We start from the raw sequence: 16966 nt of genomic DNA, 5'->3' as shown, positions 1-16966 counted from the left end.
GGAGATGATTGGCCACAATGCACACAGGTCCATGTTTGATGAAAACCAGCGTACAAACACCTCATACCAACTGTCAAGCACGGTGGTGGAGAGGTGATAATTTGGGTTTATTTTGTAGCCCAAGACCTGAGCTCCTTGTAGTCATTGAGTGGACCATAAATTCCTATATACATCAATGTGTCTGACAGCTAAAGCTTGGCCAAAAGTGGGTCACGCAACAGGGTAATGATCACAAGCATAGCAGCAAATCTACAACAGAATATCTGAAAAAGAAAAGCAAAAGTGTTTCAGAGGCCCAGTTAAAGTTCGAACCTAAACCTGACTGAAATGCTGCGACAGGAGCTTAAGAGAGCTGCCGATTAACCAAAAACAAACCGTTTCCCACAAACCTCAATGAACCCATCTCTAACGTTTCCCACCATGCTGCAAGAGACTGATAAAGTCAAATATAATGCTTCAGTGTTTTATCTCAAGCAGGTTTTTTTTCATTAAATAATGACAGTGTAGCATGTCTTAGGGTCTGTCCACCTAATTTAAAAATTGGATCATTTCTATTATGTCCTGACATGTAAAACCATAGAGCTGACAGCTGGTGTACTTTCTTTCTAACGTGACTGAATCTGATCAATAGATTATATTTTGTACAGTTGAAATGTTTCTCTGAGGTCTTCCTGTTTTCCACCTGCCCAGTAGCTCTATTTTCCGCACCCTGAATATCTCTTCTCTGCACATGTCCAAAACACGTCTGCATAGTGTACTTTTCCTTTAATGACGGACTCCCAGCACCACCTTATCGCACCACAAGATGTCACCAACTACAAAAAGATCGAGAAACAGGCGACTTACCAGATAAACATGCAACGAGGGGCAAAAACGGCTTAAGTAACACGCTGATCATTACTAGTGATGTCATGTACTGAAGCTATCTGCAGGTGTCAGTGTTTAAAGCGTTAATACTGACAGTGCAAATGGGCCCGCTATGGCCGGACCGGTGGGCCTTCTCCACGGAGGCGAGGCGTGTGTGAGAGAGGGGAGGAGGAACGTGAACATGTCACGCTCTGGAGCCGTTTTGCCCCCCCAAAAAAGAAAACTTCTGGAAAAGTTGACATGAAGTAAACAGTCTTTGCTTTTTCACATCTTAACCTCAGTCAGTGGGTGTGGACCACACTGCGGACCGCTGCAGCGACACTTCAGACAGACTGGGAGTGTCAGCGACTGGATTTTAAAAAAAAAATCTGTTGTGAGGAAGGAGCGACAGTCCCGGTTATAAAATTATCCGAGACTATCGCAGTTATTATTCTTGCTTCTTAAACCCTCAAAACACCCCGAAATTATAACTTATGTGACTTTTCAAGTCGGCCACATGATGGTGCATAAATATGGTGAGTACCGTTCATGTAACGTTATATCTTTTTTTCCCCCACGTGTCACATTTTTTTCTTATATACTCGGGTAAAGTTAAAGTTTTTAGGTTAATGCCAGCTCATTACGCCATCAAAGTTATTGCGCGGCTTTTCAACGTCCCACGAACCTCAGCTGTAATCCCCTCGAGAAACCAGACTGTTGTTTTTGCCCTCAGGGAATGAGAAAGTTAAGAGTAAGTGGAAATTGTCAGCTTCCGTACTGTTATTATTATTGTTGTTGTTGTTGTTTTCTGAGATGTTTTTCTTCTACTCGATCATAATGTTCAGGATTAGGTAGGAAACTGTGAAGTAGTAGATTTACCTTGGTGATGTGCATCAACTCTGCATTCTGTGCTCCTCACCACCCACCGGGTTCAACAACCAGCTGCACAGTCCTGATGGGAAAGAGAGAAATGCCTTTAAAGTGCTCTGCAGGAGAATATAACAGGCAGCAGCAGTGATGCGTTTAGTTAAAAAAAGGAGAAATCTTCCGTATTTTATTATTTATTTAAATTCTTATAACAGTGTGTCTCTGTGCAAAGAAAAGCAGTAGTAGCAGTATTGCTGGCTACATGTATTTACATTTAGTAATAGTTTAATTAGAGCTAAAACAAAGAGGTTTAGAGTAGTGTGGAATTTTTGTATGAACTGATTAATTGCTGACATTTTTGAAAATTGCAACTCCAGGAATGTCTTTTTCTAGCCTCTCAAATGGGATACAGGTTCATAACACTGTTATTTCATTTCCCCTGTCTCTGTGTAGCTTTGCTGCTGCTGTTGTTCTGAGACATGTATTTATTTTGTGAGGCAGACACAGCTAGGGCGGTGGGGCTGCTCAAGCAGTACCAGTCCAACCTGACCAGTCCAGAGGAACAGGCCTTGAAGACCAGCGTGGGCAAAGTGTCTTCCATCTTGGGCAGCCAGCTGTTTCAAGCCCTTCTCGGTAAGCTTGTTTTGAAGAAGAGAGTCTTTCGAAACTTTTCCCTCTAGCTTATGTTGCATCAGACCTTTCTCAGGATGTCCTTTCCAAACAACGCTTCCTCTTCATGTGTCTATCTTCTTAAGTATGGGAGGTATTTTTTTTCTTGATCTCCTTTAATTTACTGCGCACTGTTGCCACACACTATCAGTATTAGATTTAGTGCAGCTCGTATAGTTTGATTTGCGTGGCCGTGTGATTGGCTGAAGGCTGACACAGGATGGAGACGGGGTCAGGTTGTATTAATTTGTATGGGAAGTTAACTGAGTCTAAATGTTTCCCAATTAAGTCTTATGAAAGAGGCCTTTCAGTCTGCCTCACAAAGGTTTGCTGTTTAACCACCTCTGTAGCATACTCAGATTGTAATAAAATCCCATTAAAGCCACGCTCAACTCAGTCTATCTATAGACTGTGCTGTTGTAAACTCTGACCTGTCACACTGTTGAAACACAATTCCTCCTTTCAGTTTTACAAAAATAGGCACATTTATGTCTCATAAAACTGTATCAGCAGGGTATAGATCATAAAGTCAGAAAACTTTATTCACTTCAGCCAGAAGCAAATGTAACTGCTTCTGGATAAAGTGTTTGCTAATAGTGAATCATGAGTTAATGTTAGTTGTAACCAGCTACACCTCCATGACAAGCTGAGTGTGGTGTGTTTTGTGTTTTTGGAAATGAGCCTGTGTGAACCTTATCCTCACTTCCTTTTAGAGCAGATAAGGCACATTACTTCAGTTTAGCAAATGGTTGAGTGGTCCTTCTAATTACCACAGCCATGTTATAATGATGCTTGCCCCTGGGTCTGCTATTGCTTCTGCTGACCCACTGCTGCTTCTTTGCTGGGGATCTAAGGGGGGAAGGGCGGCTATGACTCAGGCAGCAGTTAAAAATGATACGGTGTGGCTCGTTTTGCTAATGATGTATACTGAAGGGAGTTTAAGGTATACTTTCTTGTGCTGACTGATGAACCCTTTAAACATAAAGATAAAGTGTATTGCTCTTTTTGCGTCTTGTCAAAGGTAAGACTAATTTTATAGAGACTAATTTGTTGTGCCTCATCACCCAGAGTCCACATTTTAAGACCAAATGAGTTGTTAAGTCTCATTTGAAAGGTTTCTAAAAATGTAGGCTGGAGCAAATACAGTTAGTTTTTGTACACCATCACGGTGGATAGAACCATAAAAATGTGACTGAGTTTGCATGAATGGTTTAGGAAGTAGAGAATTTAAAAAAGAATATGTAGTCCTTCATTTTCAGAGGCTCAATTTGCACTGTGAAGCTCTGTGGGATTGGCAGCATTTGCAGCATTTGATTGGATCTGAGCAGAGAGTGTAGCCCTGTATGCTGAAGAATTCATCCTTCTTCTTCTATCAGGAGTCAGATCATCAGTAAACACCACTGGTTTCACTGGCAACCATACATGCCCATGCCATAAAATTGCTCCAATCATGTGTGTCCGATGACGTGATTTGCTTTGGATTAGGAGTTATTTCTCTCCTTATCCATACTTTTCTATTCCCATCATTTTGGCACAAGGTAATCTTCATTCATTCATCTCCTAAGATTTTCTCAGCAGGCTCTTTTAGGTGATTCCTGGACAGGTCTAATTTCCTCTCCTTGTTCTTGGGTTTGCATCTTGTTGTAAACTCTTTGCATTTCCATTCATGAAGGCATCTAACGATTGCATATATTAATAATGATACACGCACCTTATCAAGAGTTTTCTTGACTTGGTTAGATGTTGTGTCACTTGCACTGACATCTCCTTGGACCTTGTGTTTAAAATTGTAGTGAAAAGCTATAAAATACAAATTCAGTCCACCGTTGAGGTGTCCGAAGGTAAAACTAGAATGTTTGTGTCTTTCTCCAACAAATCATGGATCTAAATGTAACTGGTGTTGCCTTTATGTGCTGTTAAGTGGTTGATTGATCTTTGCCAGTATGTGTTGGCCTTTGCCAGATATTTATAAGATATTATGTGTAACTATGATAGAAATAGCAGAGCATGCTATTCAAAATCTCAAATGCAGTATCAGTTGCTTGGTTTTGACTCTTATGAAAAAAACACCCACACCTGAGTGAAGCTGTTGTGATGCCGTTATCAATTCTGTTTCTGATTGCTGTGTTTTGGTTTACTGGGCATTCACGGGGTTTCTGCCTTAATGCCAAATGTTTTATTATCTCTTCAGTCTGAACAAATTGTGAAACAAAATTTTGTAAAAAAAAAAAAAAAAGACGACTTGCTTGTGGTTCATGTGTAAAAGAGTTTGTCGTCATTGTTTTGCAATGTGCAAATGACAGAAAATCGGTGTGTGTGTGCGTGTGTGTGGGGGTCCACGTTCATAAAAGGAATCGATAAGCTCTTAGGAGCTCGAATCAGCAGCAGCAGCATGTCAATCACAACGTGTAACAGATGAAGAAAAGCAATTGAAATGCTTGCTTTTAATCAGATGCACTGATTGCAAGAAGTCTATCATGCTTTAGAGTCAAATGTTCTTGTGCTGTAATGTGTTGGGCTGTTAGATGTTATTAAAACAGCCCAACTTAAGAAAATGTGTGAATTGTAACCGACTAAGTACATACATCATAAATTGATCATAATCTTATTTAATGTTGCATATATGTATGAAATGCTATGATGATAACTTCTGAAATTGTCTGTAGATACTGATGTTCTCTTGAGTCTCAAAAGATTTTTTTTATCCATACTCACTGAGTTTAGGGATTAAAAGTTTCTTGCACTTTGGTGCAGGCTTAAATATGCAGTTGGGGTTTTTTCATCACAATGAAATAACTGTTGATTGCACAGTTTAGTGGCTTTATATTAATGACACCACTGGTTTGCATCGAGGCTACAATGTTGCAAGCCTTAGTGCTCTTTACTCATTTTGTTCCCTACTGAAGATCAGCCTGTAGCCGCTGGGTGGAGGTTTAGTATCATTCGGGGTTCTTCTCTACCTTTGGATTAGCATGCTGTCTGTGCAGATGTTTGCAAAGAGCTAATGTTGTGCTAGCAACATCAGCTTTTTTGGTTCTTTTCCTGCACCTTGGCTCATGTGATGAGTCACATGATCAATAGTAGTTCAACGACCCTCTTAAGAGACACCGCCAAGTAGGGTTTACCTGGGACTCTCCACCATTTGGTTGTTGGAACTGAAGAAGCATCTTCACGAAACTTAAAGAAATCCAGTCACTTTCTTTCCAAGCTCTTTAGATTATTATGAACGGAACGACCCCAACCCACACAGACATAATGAAACTACTTCTGTCCTGAATGCAGTTTGCACTTTACAGTTGTGCTGCTACCATTCCACGCTACCATAAATGGTAATGTGATTACAGTAATGTGTTGCTTTGTACTGGATAGATGTCACCATTTGTTAGAATGCTAACCAAAGCTATTAAACTTAGTTAACTTGTTAAAAAATCACCCTAAAGTTGAGAGAGAAAGTCACCAAAAAACCCCATTTGGTTACTGACCATTTCTCCAGGTATTAGTGGACATTTGACCATGCACTGTTTTAATGTAATCAACCTGAAATCAGATCTAATGTATTTTATTATTTATTGAGGTGAGGGAGACTCGGAGAGGATTAGCTTTCAGGATTCCAAACATTCCTCGCAAAGAATGTTCAATCAGGGCCGAGCCTGAGGCCGACAGGAAAATAAATTGCTCTAGGCTCCCATGCGAGCCTCTTCCAGGCCGTCCTGGCTCTCTGGACCATCTGCCCAATGTGTGAGGGTAGAAGAAGAAGAAGAGCCCTCTGGTCGCTGTGTCTCAGGTGAATGGTTGAAGAAGACTGGCCCCTCATTCAACATGTGGTTCTCATCAGTGCAGGCGGAGAGGAAGAGCAGCCGGTTCATAGCACTAATAGGAATACAGTGCAGTATAAACATTACTCATCCTCTTATCCGCTCCTGTTGTGTTTGCCTTCACATGCTCAGGGCCATGTGAACTACTGGTTCATATGGGCCATTTAGTCTAATGGTGGGATGAAATTTTCTGGAGCAGGGACTATGTTGTTCAGAAGAGATGAAAGACCTGAGTCTGAAAATCTGCCATTTTCAGACTCTAAAGAACTTGATGCATAGTAAAGTATTCTGTCTTTACAGTTTCTTTAACTTTGATACTCTGCAGGAAGTAAAGAGGTGTTTCACGTCACGTGGGAAGGTTCAGCGTTCATCCATTTGGATGTCAGCATGGCTGCACAGTCACGAACAAAGGTTGCCTTAACTGCGCATCTACCCTTTTGTTCCAACGTACAAACATACAGTGGGGAGCACGGGGTGCTGCTCGCTGTGAGTTGGGGCAAACATACAGGCCGACACACTTTCAATTACAGTGGAGCCTAAATTCCTGGGGAATATTTCATTTAAACAGCGACAAGGGAGGGAATTGTTTGCCCTGCCTTAAAACTGTGACCTAGTTTTCTGTCAATGTGTTGCTCTGGTGAGCAGTGGGTTGCTCATCATCATGTAAAGAACCAGGGGCACTGTCTTTTTTTGTTTGTGATTCAGCCAGGCAGGAAGTACAGAGATGATGTCAGTCTAATTAAATAGGTACATGACAAAAAGAAGAGGCCTGTAATGCACCGATCATGCATGCAGATATTTTGGAGGACTGTGGATGAGGGGGGGTGCGGGACCCCCCCTCATCCCCCCTTAAACTGTGACGAAAAAAGCTTTTGACCAGACGCCCCAAAATAGACCCAGAAATCGGTCCTGTGAAAGCGACTTCTGGTCTGGATTGTGTGTTGTGTTTTATGGTCAGGAATTTATGTGGTCTGTGAGGGTTGGAACAGTTCAACGATTTCTTTTTTTTTTAAATTTGTTTGGAAGGTCACTGAAGTGGAAAAAAGAGAAAGCCCTGTACGAAGTGTGCCTGTGAATCCTGATCTCAGAACACTTCAAGATGTGATTGAGCACCTTTCTCTCGCTTGTTAACCCTGCCAAAAATAGATGAGTGATGTAATTAGAAGTGTTAGCTGTGTGAAAACAAGCCAGGTGTCCAAGATGCAGCTGAAGCATGGCCTGCAAAACTTAACTAAACTAATATTTTTCAAGATTTAATCAAGGCTGAACTTACCGGTACTTTTCTTAAATACATAGACAAGTGGACATTCATTAGTTTGTGCTCCTACATTTTGAAGCCTCAAGTTGAGTGTTTTGGCCTTAACCATCTACCATAATCATAAACTATGTCAAAACTATAAAAGGACTCGCTGAGGTTTTCAATCAAGGCAGCAGAATAGCTATTTTCTCTTAGAATGTACCCAGTCAAGCTGATATCTGCAACCAGTTGTCCCTTGTCGACCATTAGAAAGAATGCACTATAGAAAAAGAGTTTAAGTCTGCTGTTCCTAATGGTGGACAAAATGGTTTGCTCCTTAGAAAGGGTGGGGGAGGAAGCTGGTGAAGCTGCTGCTCACCTCGGGGTCTCAGCAGGGGCCTCGGGCCTCATTTTCTCTTGATTGTTCACCTTTGTCTAAAGTTTATTTATACTTTAATGCACCTAGCCCATCTTAAAATTGAGGCAAAAGACAATAGATGTAAAGATGAGCTTGAGTTCAAATGAAACTGCCGTAAGCTTGAAGGCTGCTATTAGAATCAGAATCAGAGAAACTTTATTAATCCCAGAGGGAAATTGAGTTTTAGAATATCAGGATCCTCCAGCTTGAGTTAGTGTCAAAAGAGTGACACTGAGCCATTTTCTGTGCCTCCTTAACAAAGTCAAGAAGGTACTACTGGTCCTTCTGTTGTTCCTCATCTCTCATCTTCATTGTGAGTAAGACTATTGGTCTATTCGGTTTCAGGAAACTGAAGCAGAGACCTTCTTTCATTTTTGTGCTTGCATTGCTGTTGCTTTGCATTAGCCAAAGTATCTTTGGTCTCTTCAGTTTCACTGCAAGCTGGTTGATAAGGCACAAGAGGCTTGTGCAGCTCCCTCAACTGAAGATAGCATCATATACGGCAAATTTAAAGGTACCAGAGTTGGTACCTGAGGCTGCTCTCTTGTAAAATGAAGAGAACCTCTTTTCAAAATACAATTTTTAAGTTTGCTTTGACAGATGGGATGTACCAAGCAAAGTTACTGGCTTTCAAACACTAATTGAGCTGATGTTGTTAGAACAGTTCAAGAGCTGTGTCTCAGAGCCGATTGTGCTACATTTGAATGAATAAAATGTAACCACCCTACAGCAGGCTAAAGTTCTGCTGCAGAAATTTGCCTTGACCTACAAGAGCATTTGTGTGAGTAAATGTGAAAGATCCAACTGTGAGCATACATAGAAAAATGCTGAATTTTAGCCCCAATAAGCTAAAGGTGGTCCACCAAGTCCAAAGCCAGAGAAACAATGTTACTACTGTCATAAAGCAGGGCATGCCATTGCTGTCTGTCTCTCAATCGTAAAAGCAGCAACCTCAGCAAACAAGGCAAGTAAAAGCTGTTGATAAAAAAAGGGAATTCTTCTGAGAGCCTTTGTTGAGCTAGATGAACCGGATGATTGCTTTAAACCATGCATCTTTGCTGGATCTGTGTCATTGACAGGATCAGTAGTTAGGAAAAATATTAAGCAATACTGGCGGCTCAGTCTCTCGGATCTTCTTCCACCTAGCGCAGAGACTTCCTGTAATCTAAGCTCCTCAGTAAGATGTATAGTGATGGCTTTGCATTAGTTTTACTTTTCAGAGCTGGTAAAGTGGGCTGGATTTGACTTTATTTAAAAAGTAATTGACTCCATTTAGCATTTGTATACATTTTAATGTTGAAATCCAAAAGTATTAATACACAATAACTTCAAACTATTTGATATTTGTAAATAAGCAGCCTGATATTCCTGTGTCACCTGATTGTCCTATACCTGCAACTCCTAAAATCCTGTGTGCAGATGTCAGTAAAGTTGTGGTTTCAATACTTCAGCATCTATCTAGCTCTGTAGAACTGGAGCAAGAACACAAGTGGAGTTACACTTTTTTTTTTTATATTAATTAACACTTAAGCTGTTTCTGTGCAGTTTGGCACACAGTCTGTCTATTAGTTAAAGGTACTGTGGCTGTATCTTCAAGGGAAGAAAAAAACATGAATGTGTGAAAACTTCACTCAGAGATGGATGTATGAGAGACAGTACTGGAAAGAAAGATGAGCGAATATGTTAGAAAGCTGAGTACTGCTCAGGAAGTGACATTTGATAACCCTATAAAATTTAGACTTTTGCCTTGAGTAATTTATGTTTATTTGGGTTTTTGTGCCACAGTAGATCTGTACACGACCTGCTGCTTAGATATTTGGTTATTTTATGTCATGAGACGTCTTAAAAATAAAACGATTGTGTGTTTTTTTTTTCAAAGATTGTGTGAGAATAATATACAAGTGCATGAACAAGTACAGCTCACAGTAATAGTCTATCCTAGCTTGTGCAGGGCAGCCTGTGGTGTCCAATGTCTCTGTGAGGTTAGGTCAAAGGTCAGGTGGTAGTCTTCAGTTTGAATTTAAGCTGATGACTATCTTTAGCTTCACTTCCTAAACTCCATCTTTAGATTAGCTTTATACAGCTAAAAGGTAGAAAGTGGCATAGCTGCCATATAAAGTCAACAAATGATTCTTTACCTTCATAAACATCTATTTTGAATAAAATGCAACAGAAATATATAGCTTTATTTAGTCATATAAATATTCATTAAGAAACATTCAGATCAGAACAGATTCCATTGAATTTTATGTTTTACATTACACTGATGTATAAAATTACGTGGAAAAATTTACATGGAAAATATTCATGGCTCTTTTGGGCATGAATGTTTTTTGAGTACAGCAGTAGCTGTACTAACCAGATGCTTTATTGGGGTATACCTTGATAGTACCAGGTTGGACTCCCTTTTGCCTTCAGAACTCACAAGATTCAACAAGGTTGGGGAACATCTATCAGAGCTTTTGGTCCATATTGACCATACATACATGATGTCAGTCTCCTGTTCCACCACATCCCAATGGATTGAGACCTGGTGACCGTGGAAGCCGTTTGTGCTTTGTTATGTTCAGGTTAGGATGGTTAGGAGGACACCACTGATACAAGACGTGTTGTTTATGGCAAATTCTCACCTAGCAACATTTTCCAATATTCTTTTCTGTTTCTTTGTAGCTGACAGGAGTGGCCCCAGCTGTGATCCTCTGCTGTTGTATCTACTTCAAGGTTCAACATGTTGTGTGTTCAGAGGTGCAGTTCTGCATACCTTGTTTGTAACAAGTTTTGTTTGAGTTATTGTTGTCTTTCTAGCGGCTCCAAGGAGTCTGACAATTCTCGTTTGACCTCTGACATAAACAAGGCATTTTCACCCAGAGAACTGCAGCTCGCTGGATATTTTCCCCGTTTCGGACTATAAACCCTAGAGATAGCTGTGCACAAAAATCTTCGTAGATCAGCAGTTTCTAAAACACCCAGACTAGCAGAAGCAGACACAGATGCAAAGAAAAATTCTTTACTATAAGAGCTGATCTAGTATTGGATTTAGGCATTTCAGGTAGAGAGAAGTCACTTTTAAATAAAAATTTTGCTCAACCATCAGTAACAATAAATTTTCACCACTTCCATTTCAGCAACTACTCTGTGTGGGGATATGAGGATACCTTTTTTTTTTTATCAAATGATTGTCTTTAGGCGTTTTTTTCTTTTATTGGACAGTGACCTGGAAGACTGGAAAACAAGCAGTCAGAGGCGGGGTGTAAACTGCAGTCGGTTTCTCAGCTGGAATTAAGCTGAGGACGTTTTAGTTATGTTGCATGCACTGTATCCATTCACTATTGGGATGCTTATATAACACACAGAGATAATAAACACAGTGACAGTGTGGCGTACTACAATATGTGTAGAAAATAATGAGGTAAGGTAAGGAGGCTCATTTGTGCGACTGTGGATATTTGCATCTATATGGAATTAGGTTATTGCAGCATGTTTGCGTGTCTGCATGTACATAAGAGTTTGTGTAAGTGAGGCTGCTCTTTAGTCAGCTGGTCATCAAACTGCTCTGCCCACACATGGCTTCACTCCTCCACATTCAGACACAGTGATGAGTCACATGCTCCATTCTTACACTTTTGTTCTTACAGCGTCTTGTTGGGACACACTGACTCTTATCTCTCCATCTCACACATGCACATAGACTTTGAGTCCCCGTTTCAATAAGAGGTGCACGTTCTTGAAAGACATGTTTAAAAAGTTTCACCTCCAAAGTGTTTTGCAGCCCATTTTTGTCCTGACAGTGAACTGTGCGAAGTTGACGAACTCTTCTGCAACCTCTTTATGTCAACACTGCAGTAACCAGGCCCTCACTTGGCATCAGCAAAATTGTCTCAGCGCATTCTTGTCAAACGGCTGCCACTCAACGGCTGACCGTGGGACATGGGCCAAGAAGTGATGAGAAGACTTCAGAAGAAGGGGGGAGGAGTTAAAGAGTGCGCTGAGACTTACTCACTTTTGATTGAATTTCATGCTAACTAACAATTAATGGCAAATGCTTGATTAGCCCTGCACATGCATGTAGTTTTGGGGGATCCCTGTTTCCTAAAAGTCTAGAAAAAAGAACTCGTGTGGCTCCGGGGAAAATCTGATATAGACATCAATGCTCCTAAGTTTTTTTTATTAGCACCACTGGTGGCTTTATGGTGTCGTTATTATTAGCTGTTCTTTATGTTTAGCTGTCATGTTAGTACATGCTAATCAAAGATGGTTACCATGGTTACACTATCCTTGAATAATAACTATATTAGCGTTGTCTTGGTTGTAACCAGGAGTTTCTTGAATTACTTGTCAGCTCTGACCATTCTCCTCTGACCTTTGGCAGAGAACTGCTGCTCACTGGATATTTTCTCTTTTTCAGACCATACTCAGTAAAGATGACCACCTGAGAGATGGTTGTGTGGGAAATCCCAGTCGATCATCAGTTTATAAAACACTCACTCACAGTCCAGCAACCATAACAGATTCAAATTCAGTTAAATCATATATTTTTTTCCAACCCAACATAACAGTAAAGCAGGGGTAGGCAACTCCAGGCCTCGAGTGCCGGTGTCCTGCAGGTTTTAGATGTGTCCTTGATCCAACACAGCTGATTCAAATGGCTAAATTACCTCCTCAACATGTCTTAAAGTTCTCCAGAGGCCTGGGAATGAACTAATGATTTGATTCAGGTGTGTTGACACAGGGTGATGTCTAAAACCTGCAGGACACCGGCACTTGAGGCCTGGAGTTGCCTACCCCTGCAGTAAAGCATCCTGGTACTGCAACTTCTGCATGCGTGTCTATTTCACACTTAGGAGAAGCAAAGCATGACATCCACATGGTGGGCCAGGGTGTCTGTTACATGCTTTGCTGTGATATCAAGTTGTTTTTTTCCCATTCTGATGCTCATGTGTTGAAGTGGCCAAATTTGCTAATGCAAAAGTTTAGAAATTCTCCCATCAGTCAGCTAGAGTGAACTACATGTATTGATTCGTTAATATGTGTAGAAGTCTTGGCGTAAAACCGAGTTTCAAAGCAACGAGATCTTAAAATCACGTGTCGTGTAAGTGATCTGTGACACTGACAAATAACAACGTGCAGGATGTTTTTCTTTTTTTTTTTGTGACACACTCTTGTCAAGTAGTATGATAAATTATAATGTTAGACACAGACTTGATGATGTACTTAGTCAGTACCTGAGTCATGTAGTTCAGCAAGAAGATAAGAAGAACACTTGCAAATATGGAGACATAGCTTCCATGTAAACAGACGACTCCCACCCCCACATTTTTACCCGCTGTACCCCTGAGGACAAAAAACAGACATCTCCCCAAGTGCCGGTGATTGATCGGCGGATTCTTTAACGCATCCAAAGCAGTTAGACGACTGAGAACTTACAAAGATGTAGAGATGACAAAGTAAAAAAAAGAAAGTCTTTTGCTGTAATGTTTGTTGTGGTCCAAGTAAAGGGAAAAAAATGCTTATTATAGTTTTCTTTTCCTCACAGATATTCAAGAGTGTTACGAGGTGACCTTGCAACTGAACACAGAACAAACTGTTGTGAAAGAAGACAACAGGCGAGATGTGTGGGAGGTAAATTTCCTGCTTTACATTATAGATTTCAGGAAAATAAGCTTAATGTTCACACGTGCTGTTGTGCGCTGTTACTCGGTAGGCAACACTAGATGTCATTGCCTGTGTCCCTCGCACTCCTACACGGATAACATGTCACCATGAGTCACAGTAGCTATGACTTCAACCTGGTGAGTGAGTGTCAGACAGAGAAAAAGTTGGACGGGGGCACCCATGGGTAGAGGGAGAAGAGGAAATTAGACAGAGTCAAAAGAGCGCTGATTACCATTTGCTCATCAGTGGGAGTCAGCCAGTCCTGTCATTATAACAAGTGTTTATAGTCGCATGGTTATTTAGAATATTTTTAGTGTGGGACGCAGAATGAAGGGAGGTTTTATGTAGGCCTAAATGTTTTTAAATGTACAGCATCGTGGAGGCAAGTGATGTAAAACAAATCCACACATTCTGGACACTTTTTTGTCACTTATCCCCTAATGGCCTTTAGATGGGTTGGAACTGCTCACTTGATATCACTTGTGTGCTTTAATGTTGCTTTGCAACTTTCCTTGAGCTATGCCAAAATGTTAATGAAATTGATCTTTGGCTGACTTCAATAACTCATTAGCTGAATGGCCTTTGTTCTTTTTCTTTGTAGCCAAGAGAGATATGCTATAGCGTCTGTATAATAATGATGACATGAGTGTGCCTACACATTTGTTTGCAGTTTGAGTCCCCACGCAGGCTGGACCGGCACAGAGAAAACATGATTTCAATTCCAGCACCAAATTTTTAAATGTAATTTTAAAAAAATGTAATTTGAGGCACAATGGCTAGCTTTCATTCTTTTAAGCAAAGAAACCAGATTCTTGAACTGAAATGTCAGACTAATACAATTACACTGGCCTGAAATACTCTTCAAAGACACTGTTGTCGTTTAATCCAGCTAAATAACATGCTTAGTAAAACCAAGACTGTATTTCACCTTGTGAGTGTGGAGCAGTTTATTGATAGATTATTAGGAGATGATTTCAGATCTGCTCAAACATCAACTGAATGAGCACTTACTTTGCCTTTAGATGACTGGAGTCTCGGTAGCGTTGAAAGACGACCATTAGCTGCCATCAAAATACTTCAGAGGTGACAAAAGCCCACTCAACATTGGTTTTAAAGCTTTTCTCAGTTTTAATGTATTACAAAATATAATGTGTGATTTTGAATTCATTGGTGAGCTACAGAGAGGAAGTATGCTGGAAAATACAGACTTGCTCCTTCTGCCAGTCATCATAAGCCATCATGGCAAACTCGATAGGCGTTTGAGTTTACATATGACTGTTTGTTTTGACATAGACCACAGATAAGATCAGACTTAGTTCATCTTTAGCAGATATAGTATCTTTAATCTCCATATTTACCTTTATAAAGTATTTACTTCGACCAAGCTGCCTGACTGAAACACTGATTCCCTAATTTTACTCAGGACCCATTTTACCATAAATGGGGATCCTTCATAGTTTATTTAGCTTTAGTGCTTTTTTCTGTTTATTGTTTTCTGCTGATTAATTTGCTGCCTGATGCAGCTTCTTTGCTGTTTATTATTTACTAAGTGCTGTCCCAGATCCCATGTTACACAGTTTTCAGTGTAAAAAAAAAGGGAGATATGCCAATATGGGGTTTATACAAATAAATTAAGCAGTCCAAAAAAGAGCCAACTCTGTAGAAAAGACATTAAATTGTAAACGGTGATTTATGTATGACAACTGATGGCTCACACTATACCTCCTAGATGACTCATTTTAAAAATAAGCATAGATTTTTTCTCAGGATGGTCGTCACATTTCTGATCCACTCCAGCTGCTCTTTGTGTTTGGTGTGATGGGATCGATAATAACTTTCATCCACAGTCCAATAATTCGATTGATGCTGTTTTTATGAATGCTCATGTGGCTTTACATCATGTAGGACTTTTTTCAGTGCCTTTTGGTTTATGTAAAGTAAGGTGAGAGTAATTCAACATTCACATGGGAACTAAGGTTTAATCTAACATTATTCCTTTATGCTTAACAGCCCTTCCCCCAAGTCAATCACTTAATGTCAGTGTGTTGTTGTTTTTTTAAATTTTCATAACTCTGAACTGGATTATGGCTGGTGAGTTGAACAGAGGAACTGCACTAAACTTGTCATCCACTTGATTGTATTGAACTGATGCTGCAGAGCAGAAGACTGTTTCTTTTACAATCATCTGTTCCAAAAAATAGTCATTTTTAAAAATTAACCGTGCTTTCTTACAATCTTCCCCCTTGCTGGGCAGTTAAAAAAGTAGCCCTGGTTTGAAATCACTGGATTATTCAAGCATAAATTGTTGCTTATTGCAGGGCCATGTGTTCAAACTTTGTCACTCCCCATGGTAGAGGATCTAAACCATAAATTATGACTGTGGCTTGAACTTTAGTCCAACATCCTAAGCTCGTCTCTGTGCATCTGTGATCCACCCTGTTCAGCTTCTAATTCAGTGCAACATGCCTCTTGATCCATTCCCCCATCCTTCACTGTCTGGATCCCAGCTGCTTGCGAGGCCTATAGGCACAGTCCTGGAAAGAGAGAAGCTGCTGGAAGGATGCAGCAGTCATAGTGGGAAGTTTAAGGGAGAGAAAGAGAGCTGCTTAATGGACACCCGACGAGGTGCTCATCAGTATTCTAGCCATGCGATCACCTGAGTGGAGGATGGGAGGGAAACTAAATGAGTCTGCAAATTCCCTGATTTGGTGCAGAGTAGCAGGTGAGAGTGGAGAATGGCTGCTTTGGAAAATAAATAAAGAAACCATAAGAGAACAAGTTAGTTTCATGTGATTGATTTCATAGTGGTTATTTAATGTTTTGGTTCCAAGACAAGTGTGATGTCACTAGTTTGGTTTTATTGGGATATAATCATGAAATATCAAAAGAATAGAATTTAAATATATCATGAATTTCCAGTGTTATAGGACTTGAAGTAATTAATTGAATGACTGCACCAATTTTCAGATGTCTGGCTATGTGTGTTGTGCAAAAGGCATACTGTTAGCTTCCAGCATTAGAAGGGGCTACAGCTGCACTGTCTGCCAGTGTCAGCTGACCTGCCTGTCCTAAATGTGGAGAAGGTGCCATCAAAGGACACACTCACTGAGCCTCACTAATGTAAAGAAAATGTTGTGAGAAGACTGCAAACTTCACATTGATGTAATTCTGACGGTTGAATTTTGCCTTCCAACTCTCTTCCTGTTGGTTACATAGATGCCAGGTACAGCTGCCCGCATGCTTCAGGGTGTGGGTGTATATATATTATCTTTTCAACTTGAGCAAAAGAGGAGCTTTCATTTTAATTTAAAGCCATCGGGAGAGAGTTAAGAGCTTTTATTTGAAAACGAATTTGAAAAATTGGTGGAAACACATGGTTGCAGATTTGCACAGGTGATGGCCTGCTCTAAAGGCTGCCCTCTGCTGTCAGTTAAGGGTCTTTATTCGGTCTATGTCCAGGCT

The 16966-nt window shown here is 40.4% G+C and overlaps 1 protein-coding gene across 2 annotated transcripts in view; it reads left to right on the top strand.

The window, feature by feature from the left end:
* Window positions 1-1255: 1255 nt before the first annotated feature.
* The window catches only part of dlg3 (discs, large homolog 3 (Drosophila)), an 82093-nt gene continuing 66382 nt past the window's right edge, over window positions 1256-16966 (top strand). Inside the window, exons 1-3 of one of the 2 annotated variants that reach the window (XM_084949729.1) lie at window positions 1256-1382; window positions 2215-2346; window positions 13386-13471. In XM_084949729.1, coding sequence (XP_084805855.1) covers window positions 1364-1382; window positions 2215-2346; window positions 13386-13471 — 237 coding nt within the window. In that variant the 5' untranslated portion in view covers window positions 1256-1363. The remainder of the gene's footprint in view (window positions 1383-2214; window positions 2347-13385; window positions 13472-16966) is intronic. The other variant, XM_084949805.1, reaches the window with a different exon arrangement.

The sequence above is a fragment of the Perissodus microlepis genome, chromosome 2, assembly GCF_051167445.1.
Source record: "Perissodus microlepis isolate ML-2025 ecotype Zambia chromosome 2, ASM5116744v1, whole genome shotgun sequence".
Taxonomy (NCBI): domain Eukaryota; kingdom Metazoa; phylum Chordata; class Actinopteri; order Cichliformes; family Cichlidae; genus Perissodus; species Perissodus microlepis.
This window is presented reverse-complemented; position numbering and strand designations above follow the sequence as displayed.